General features: G+C 62.8%; 2 protein-coding genes across 2 annotated transcripts in view; one reads left to right on the top strand and one right to left on the bottom strand.

Moving 5' to 3' along the window:
- Positions 1-104: 104 nt before the first annotated feature.
- PLEKHG3 (pleckstrin homology and RhoGEF domain containing G3) lies at positions 105-8,253 on the bottom strand. The gene is given in 16 exon segments (XM_042836805.1): positions 105-863; positions 865-2,508; positions 2,606-2,785; positions 2,867-2,907; positions 2,990-3,064; positions 3,152-3,247; positions 3,654-3,687; positions 3,794-3,880; positions 3,959-4,051; positions 4,903-5,220; positions 5,766-5,916; positions 6,013-6,059; positions 6,142-6,211; positions 6,299-6,399; positions 6,470-6,697; positions 8,207-8,253. Coding segments are annotated over 15 exon segments (3,222 nt in total). The 5' UTR covers positions 6,689-6,697; positions 8,207-8,253; the 3' UTR covers positions 105-797.
- A 154-nt stretch (positions 8,254-8,407) lies between these two features.
- NUP160 (nucleoporin 160) overlaps positions 8,408-8,657 on the top strand; it is a 22,106-nt gene continuing 21,856 nt past the window's right edge. The window contains exon 1 of the mRNA XM_042836789.1: positions 8,408-8,620. Within this exon, the coding sequence (XP_042692723.1) occupies positions 8,418-8,620 (203 nt within the window). The 5' untranslated portion in view covers positions 8,408-8,417. The remainder of the gene's footprint in view (positions 8,621-8,657) is intronic.

Here is an 8,657-nt window from a genome sequence, read left to right on the forward strand (position 1 = left end):
ACTCGCGTGGCCCCGCATGCATGCACATGCACCCACTCCACGTGGGCACATCCTGGCCCCCTACCCCCTTTTCTAAGCCATAAGCCCTCCCACCCCCCCCTCCTACCAGCGTGCCCTCAGCCCCACGGGCACCAACCAAAGAGCACGAAGAGCACGACCTCCCCAAATGCTTGGCCCCTTGCTGTGGGTGGGGGGCACCACTCGTCTCTGGGGGGAGTGTGCGGGCAGGGAGAACTTTGGGTTTGGTTTGGGATTTTTTTTGTAATAAAGATGTCAAAGCAAGGTGGCCCAGGGCTGTGCAATGTGAGGGCCCTTCCGGGAAGTAGGGTGGGGGACCGTGGTCACTTTCATGTATTGGCCTATGGGGTGATTCCTCTCCTGATGGTCCACGAGGTCCCCCTTATCCTGGGGAAACAAAAGGTTCATGGAGTCCCACTGCTGCTGGTGGTAGGGAGTCCCAGTTCCTGGTGGTCAAGGGACATCCCAATTCCCAGTGGTCCATCATGGGGTGCTCTATCTCCTGAGCAAGCTGGGTTCCATTGTATGCCCCTTCATGGGGTCCATTGAGTACAACTTCTCCCAAGTCAGCTGGGTACCCTTTGGTCTGAGTGAGCTGAGGAGAAGGGTTGTCTGTGGGATGTCCCATCTGCTGATGGTGCAAGGTGCCTTCAATCTCCTGGTGGTGCATAGGATGCCCCATCTTCCAGTGGTCTACGGGGTGCTCCATCTCCCAGGGGTTCATAGACTGTCCCATCTCCTGGTGGTCCATGGGCTGCCCCATCTCCTGGCCGCCCTCCCTAGCTGGCAGTGTCGAGGGTCTGAAACTTCTGCCGCAGGTCCCTGACGAGGCCGTGCCGGGGGGGGCTCGGGTGCCTCAGCCTGGCCTTGGGCACAGCGCTGCCGGTACTCCTCGGAGGCCTGGTAAGCCTTGCAGCGCTCCACCACTGCCTTCAGGCAGATCTTCTCCCGGGTGGTGGGGGAGCGGATCTGCACATAGGCTGGGGGCTCAGCAGCGATGGTGGAGGGCAACCGCTCCAAAACCAGCACCCGCTGCCCGCCGGGGCCCAGAGGTGCCTGTGCCGTCACCCACAGCCCCGCAGCATGCTGGTGCTCATTGCCACGTGGCACTTTTGGGGTCCCAGTGCCTGCCTCAGCACTGCGGCTGCGGCCCCCACCCTGCTGCTCTTTGGCTGCTGGTCTCCCCCCACGCTCTGGCCCCTCAGGCGCAGAGCGGCTGCGTGTCACCGGTGGGGGCCGTGGGGCTCCAAAACGGGCACGCAGCTCCCGGACATCTGGCCAGGAGAAGGCTTCGGCAGTGCCACTGGGGCTGGGTGGGCTGGGTGGGCTGCGTGGGGCTGGGATGGTGATGCCATCCCTGGGTGACACCGGCAGCTTTGGTACACCTGGAGTGGAAGGAGCAGGGTGAGAGCTGGATGGCAGTAGCGGGACGATGCCTGCGGTCCCCCGTTGCATCCCACCCGGTTCTGGGGTGTGAGAGGCATTGTCCCCCGGTGCAATGATGGCACGGCGTCGACTCTTGATGCGCAGGCTGTATTGGCGCGCCAGCTGGTACACCCTGCTGGTGAGACGTCGAGGGGGAGCCCCTAGAGCCAGCACCTCTGGGGGGGGAGGCACCTCCTCTTCCTCCAGGATGAGCAGAGGTTCTGCGGGAGGCTCGGGCAGCCCATTCTCTCGGCACACAGGAGGTGACACTCCTCCATCCGGCACCGGTGACACTTGGGGACTTGCTGGTTCCAGTGACGTTTTGGGGCTCACTGGTTCTGGGGAGCTTTTGGGGCTCATTGGTTCTGGGGAGCTTTTGGGGCTCCCTGGCTCCAGGAGGACTTTGGGGCTCACCGGCTCCGTGGGAGTTTTGGGGCTGCCCGGCTCCAGAGGAGGCCAGCTGTTGATCCTGGACACCGAGTTCCTCACCAGTCCTTTGGGGATGTAGGAGAGGCTCTCACGGCGCCGGATGCTGAAACCAGCGTCCTGGTGCTCCGCGTGCTCGTAGTAACTGCGGATCTTACGCAGCAGCAGCCGGTCCTGGGTGGAGAGCAGCGAGCGGCGCCGGCAGCCCTGGGGGGAGCCTGGGGAGGGCAGGGGGCTGCAGGACTCCATGTTTTCTTGTGGAGGGGTCACCCCATCAAGGCTGAGGGTGCTGCCGCTGCGTCCATCCAGCACCATGCTGCCACGGCGTGACATGCTGCTGCCAAAGCGCTCAGCGATGACGCTAGCCTGGTCCAGCACGGAGGGGGGCAGGATGCTGCCACTCCCATGGCCTTCCTCCTCCTCCTCTTCCTCCTCCTCCTCGCTGCTGAGAGCCCGTGGGTCCTCCCCGGTGCCTGTCTCTGGGTGCTGCTCCTCCTCGTCAGGCAGCCCCGCTGGTGGGAGGGATCCCGATGGAGAGGGGGAAGTGGGGGTCCCCAGCCCCTCATGTTCCCCGTGGCACGGAGGGGACACAGGGGACACAGGGGTGGCAGTGTCCTCGTGGTGCCGCTCACAGGTCTCCTGCAAGAAGAAAGGTTGAGGGAGCTGCAGCAGTGAGGATCACAACACTTGCAGTGTGCTCCTTAAGTGATGTGGGCCATCCCAAGGGCAAGGATACCTGCTCCTCCTGGGGCTTCTCTCCCATGTCCCCATTCTCGTCCCTGTCCCCATCCTCGTGGCTGTCCTTGTGCAAAGGCTCCTCTTCTTCCTCTTCCTCCTCCACGACATCCTCAGCCCAGCTCCTAGGGGGCTGGAGGGGTTCCCCAGCATCCAGGAGGGTCCCCTCACTGCCTGCATGCTGGGTGGTGGGGAGGGAGGCAAGGGCTCAGCACCTACTTGGTGCTGCCAAGAGGGGCAGTCCCCCACCACCCAGCTTTACCTTCATCCTTCCCAGCTGCTGCAGGATCTGCTTGGCGGGCTCTGTGGGGACACACAGCAGTGTCACGGAGCTGCAGTGGCACTGTCCCCAAGTCCCCCACCCATCCCCAATCCCCATCCGCACCTGACTGCCTGCGCCCCACATGCCCCTGCAGTCGGTCCGGCAGCGTCTCAGCACGGTCACGACACTGGAAGGGCTCTGGTGGGTCGGAAAGCATTTGGGGAAGATACACAGATCAGCACAGTGCTATCACCACAAGGGCTATGGGGACATGGGGACACTCACCAGACTGCCGCCGGCCATGGCGTGGTGGCTCTAAGGGGTGGCAGGAGTGGCTCCGGGGCAGGTGCTCAGGGCTGCAGCGGGGCAGGCGGGGGGGGTCTGCATGGACAGCAGAGTGATGAGGGGGGTGTGAGAACAGTGGGGGGCAAGGGGACAGCAGGTGACATGGGGATAGTGGGGAATGATTGACACATGGGGGCAATGAGGGGCAAAAGAATATAGGGTCAATAGGGGATAAGAGGACAATGGCGGATGTGGAGATGGTGGGGGACATGGGGATGATGGGGACAAGAGGTCAGTGGGGATGATAAGAAACATAAAGACAGTGGGGAACATGGAAATAATGGTAGACAATGGTGACGGTGCAGATATGGGGTCAGTGGGGGGACAGTGGTGGACAAGGAGACAGTGGGGACAATGGTGGGCATGGGGACAAGGAGGATGATGGGAGATGATGGGGGACAGCGAGAGACAAGGGGACAACGGGGGACATAGGAGCACTCACAGAACAGGTCCATCTCCAGGATGGCCTCCTTGGCCTGGTGGGGGGAGAAGCCATGGGTCAATCGGTGGCAGAAGGTGGCACTGCAGGATGTCCCCACCACCAAGACATAAATGGGGTGACACGAGGGTGTGTGCCCTCACCTTCTGTGGCACAATGGCGTGATGGTTCTCCAGGATGAGCCGCTTGATGTGGTGTGTCCATACCCGCTTCTCCTCTGCACTCTTAGCCTGGGGTGGGGGCAACGGCAGCATTAGGTGGGAAGGGAGTCCCACCACCCCCCACCCCATATGCCCCATGTCCCCTACCTGCAGGGCATACTGCTGTTTGATGTGCTTGTAGTGTGCCACGCTGAAGCACAGCGAGTCCCGTGTGCTCTCAATCAGCATCAGCGAGGCGCACTGCGGAGAAAGTGTCAACAACACTGTGTCCATCTCCATGCCCTCAATGCCCACCCCAGAACCTCCATACTCACCCCAGGACTCCTGTGCCCTCCCCTTGAACCCCACTGCCCCCGCTCAGGACCTCAGCATCCACTCCTTGAACTTACTGCCCACCTCTGTGCCACCCATACGTGCCACCAGGACCTCAGTGTCCACCTCTGGGACTTTACTGCCCACATCCATGGGATGCCTGTGCCCCCTCTACGCCTACTGCTTGAACCCACTGCCCATTCCGAGACACCCATATCTACTCCCATACCCCCCACTGCTCACCCCTTGGAACTGTTCCCAATCCAAGAATCCTCATGATCCCCCCGTGCTCTCAGTGTCCACACCTGGGACCACATTACCAACCTCCAGGACCCCATAACCCACCCCTTGGACCACAGTTCCAAACCCTGGCACCCTTGCACCCACCCCCACGCCCCCAGTGCTCATCCCTTGCAATCCATTGCTCACTACCAAGGCCCCTGTGCCCACCTCCTGAATGCTCTACACCCACTCCTTGGAGCCCACTTCCCAACCCTGGAACCCATGGTCACCCCCAGGAACCCCATGCCTATCCTAGACCCCCATAATCCCACTGGGACCCTGTTCCCACCCCCTGGACTCCTACATCCACCCCCTTGACCCCTACACCTACTGCCAGGACCTGTGCCCAGCCTTGGACCCCACTGCCCACCTCTGGGACTCCTTCCCCACCCTTTGTGCCCACCCCTCAGAGCCAATTCCCAACCCTGGGACCTGTGCTCAAACTTTGTACCACTCTGCCCACCCCCAAGTCCCCCAGACTGGCTGCGGACACGCACTGGGATGTGGCTCTTGTAGACATAGTGGTCCCCACGGCGCTTGGTGATGAGGAGCAGCTTGTCAAAGAGGAAGACAGCACGCTCACTGCGGGCACGCTGCGCACGGAAGGAGCCTTCCAGTACCAGCTCTCCATAGGTGGTGAGGTCGGGGCCCTTCCACTGCAGCAGCAAGGACTGGATCTCCTGCTGCCGGATGGCATGCTCATGCTTGCGCTTCATGTCGTTGATGTACCAGGCCACACAGGTCATGGTGTCGATGGCCTCCACCACCACCTCATAGTCATCACCCGACTTGTGCTCAAAGTGCTTAGCGATCTCCTGCAGGAATGTGGTGGGTACACACGTCATGGGAATGCACCCTTGTTGTGTCACGGACACGTGCTATACCAAGTGCCCAGGCCATCAAAGGTGCCCATCTTGAATCATGGAGGTGTACTGTGCCATCATGGATATGTGCCCAGGCTGCATTAAGGAGACGTGCCACACCAAGTGCCCAGACCAACAAAATATGCTCATGTTGTGCCATGGACACGTGCCACATCAAGTCCAAGTGCCACGGTCGCGTGCCATGGAGATGTGCCATGTCAAGCACCCATGGAATCAAAGTGTGCCAAAGTTGTGCCATGGAGACATGCCACAATGAGCAAACCATGTCCCACACTGTGCCAGATGCCTGTGCCATGCCATGAACTCCCACCACAGTGTGTCAGTGAAGATGAGCCACGATGGGTCTGGCTGTGCCACGAGGATGGGCCATGCCAGGTGCTCCAGCCATGCCCCACACCTTGCCAAATGCCATGCTACGTGCTCCCAGCACACCAGGTACCTGTGCCATGCCCAGTACCCGCGCCACATGTGCTCACCTGGAGCAGCAGGTGGTACTTGAGGATCCTCTGCACCGGCTTCAACAGGTAGGCACCCAGTGGGAGCACATGCCGCATCTCCTCCTGGCACTCACGGAAAAAACGTGCCTGCTGCTTGCTCCTCATGCACTCACTTAACGTTGCCACTGAGCTGCAGGGCGCAGAGAGGGTCAGCCCCATGGCACCCAATCCCACAGCACCCAGCCCCCACAGCATCCAGCCCCATTGACCTCGAGCACCCACTCACTTGGGGTAGTTGTTGCAGTACTGCGTGTAGATGTCAAACTCTTGGCTCTGCGGGCAGTGGGAATGTGGTGAGAGCTGGGCGCTACGTCCCCATTCCCACACATCCCCCTGCATCCCCCCGTTCCCTTACCCGCGTCACGAAGCAGACAGCCACGGCCACTGGGTCACAGGCACAGCTCTCCAGGCTCTGCAGCAGATTGCTGGGTGCAGAGAACAGCAGGTGACCATAGGGGTGACTGGAGCATTCCCCTTATGGCAGGTGTTGGTGCCACCATGGTGCCACTCACCTGCTGAGCTCATAGATGTCTTCAATGTTCCCAAAGAGTGCGCTGACCTGCTCCGGCCGCAGCGGCGGCTCTTGGGCATCAATGATCTTCCCCAGGTAGCCCTACAGGGACACTCAGTGGCACCAAGTGACCAGACTTTGTACCATGATGCCCACCCTGCAGCTCGCTCACCTCCACAATGCCACGCAGGTCACGGGCGTAGGTGCGCTCCGACTCCACAATCTCCAGCAGCACACGCTGTAGGTACGAGGGCTCCTCACCTCGCCGGCACTGCCACCCCGCTGGCGCCGCATTGTTGTTGCTGTTGCCCAACCAGGGCTCCTTGCCATCACCCGATGCCTCCTTCTCCATGCCGGGATCTGGATCCGCACCGAGGGTGGGCACCGGCATCCCCAGGCTCTGTGGGTGAAGGACAAGGTCACAGCAGAGTTGACTGATGGCTGGTGCTCACCACCCCACTACCATGGGGAACCCTGCTCCATGTCACCATGTCCCATTGGATGCTATCAAAGCCACCGTAGCACCCAAAGCCCAAACACGAAGGAGGAAGGCTGCCGAAATACTGATGGCATGGGGCAACCCAGGATTGACCTGATGGCCAACGCTCTCCATGCCACCACTCAATGTCACTGCCTGTTGCTCTCCAGTGCCAGCAGTCCACCCAAAACCCAAACACTGAGCAGGAAGAGTGATGAAATGGTGACAGGGCGGGGACAACGGGAACAACGGCAACGACACTAGGGAAAGGCTGGACGGTGACCTTCAGCCACGTCCACGTGCCGGTGTCGAGGTCCTCCCCCCAGGCACCGGAACGGGCGCAAAACGGGACTCGAACCGGTCCGGCCGGTTCCCTCGACTCCTCCCGTGCCGCATGGCCGCGTTCCACCACCGCCCTCAGATCAGTGCCCCCCGGGAGGGCACGGCCGTGGGGCAGCCGTCCTCGCAGGCGGTTTGGCGCTCTCCGACCCACAGCTCCGCTCGCCCCACTGCCACCATAATCCGCTCAACTCCGGGATTACGGCGCGGGGCCGACGTCACGGGGCGGGGGGGTGATGCCGTGCCCCCCCTTCCCGCTGCTGCCAAAGCCTCCGCCGGGGGATTTAATTCTGACCTCAGACCCCCGACCGTCCGGGTGCCCCCACCCCCTCAGCGCCCTGCGGATGGAGAAACTGAGGCAGCGGGGAAATTCTGCGTGGGGAACGAGTTGCCAGGCCCGCAGCCCGTCGGAGGGTGGCCGGAGCCATATAAGGGCAGGCGCTTCACCAATTCCCTGCTTTTTTTGTCCTGGATTCCGGCGGCCTCACGGCCGCGGAGCAGAGCCGGGGTGACGCCATGGGGTTGGGGTCCCGACGGCGGTCCCAAACGCACGCGCTCCTTCCTGGATCCTGCCCCACCTCTTTGGGCGTCCCACAGCTTCCTGCCCCGCAGCGACCCCCAAGATCCGTGGCCTCCCGCCCCGCAGGAACACACAGTCCCCAGCCCCACCAGGACCCACAACACTGCGCAGCCCGTGACCCGCAGACCTCAGCCCCATCGGGACCCACAGTTCCCAGGCCCCACCGGGATCCCCGGTTCCTACCCCACGGGACCCTGATCCCATTGTAACCCTCAGTCCACAGACCCATAGGCACCCACAGCGCTGGGAACCTCAGGACCCACAGACCCACAGGGGTCCGCGATCCCCAGCTCCACTAAGACCCACGGCACAGGAAACCCCACGACCCACAGGCCGCAGACCCATACAAAACCCCGGCTCCAGCCCCACGGGGACCCTCGGCTCCTGCCCTACCGGTCACACAGCCCCACAAGGAGCCCCAGATTCAGCCACCCGCAGCTCTACGCGCCCCAGCCCCTCATCACCCCACGGCTGCCGCCCCATAGAGCCCTCCCCCTCCCGCGCTCACTCACTCCCAGTACTCCGCTGCCGCCCCGTCCCGGCCGTGCCTGCAGGAAGCAGCGGGCGAGCCCGGAGGGCGTGGTCTCAACTCACGGTCACACCCGCCCCGCCCGTCGCCCCGCCCGCTCCGCCCCTCGCCCCGCCCACCCGGTGGGGGGCACCGCCTCCTCCCCGCCCGCCATTTCCCGTGCTGCCCCGCGCGGGCGGGAAGGTACCGACAAGATGGCGGCGGGGCTGGCGGAGCGCAGCTATATGGAGCTGGGCCCGGCGCCTCGCGCCCCGTCCCGGCGGCTCCGTGAGGTATCCTTCAGCCTGCCAGATACCACCCCCGTCCTCGCCGGGCGTTACGGGGATAGTGCTGGGGGGTTCTGTTACCGAGAGTGCGCGCAGCTGGGGGCGGCCACGCGGAACCGCTGCGTGAGGTGGTGAGTGAGGGCGGGCGGGGCTGTGAGTGGAGGGGGG

The sequence above is a fragment of the Centrocercus urophasianus genome, unplaced genomic scaffold, assembly GCF_019232065.1.
Source record: "Centrocercus urophasianus isolate 14NV4802_14NV808 unplaced genomic scaffold, USGS_Curo_1.0 seq_63, whole genome shotgun sequence".
NCBI classification, from domain to species: Eukaryota; Metazoa; Chordata; class Aves; order Galliformes; family Phasianidae; genus Centrocercus; species Centrocercus urophasianus.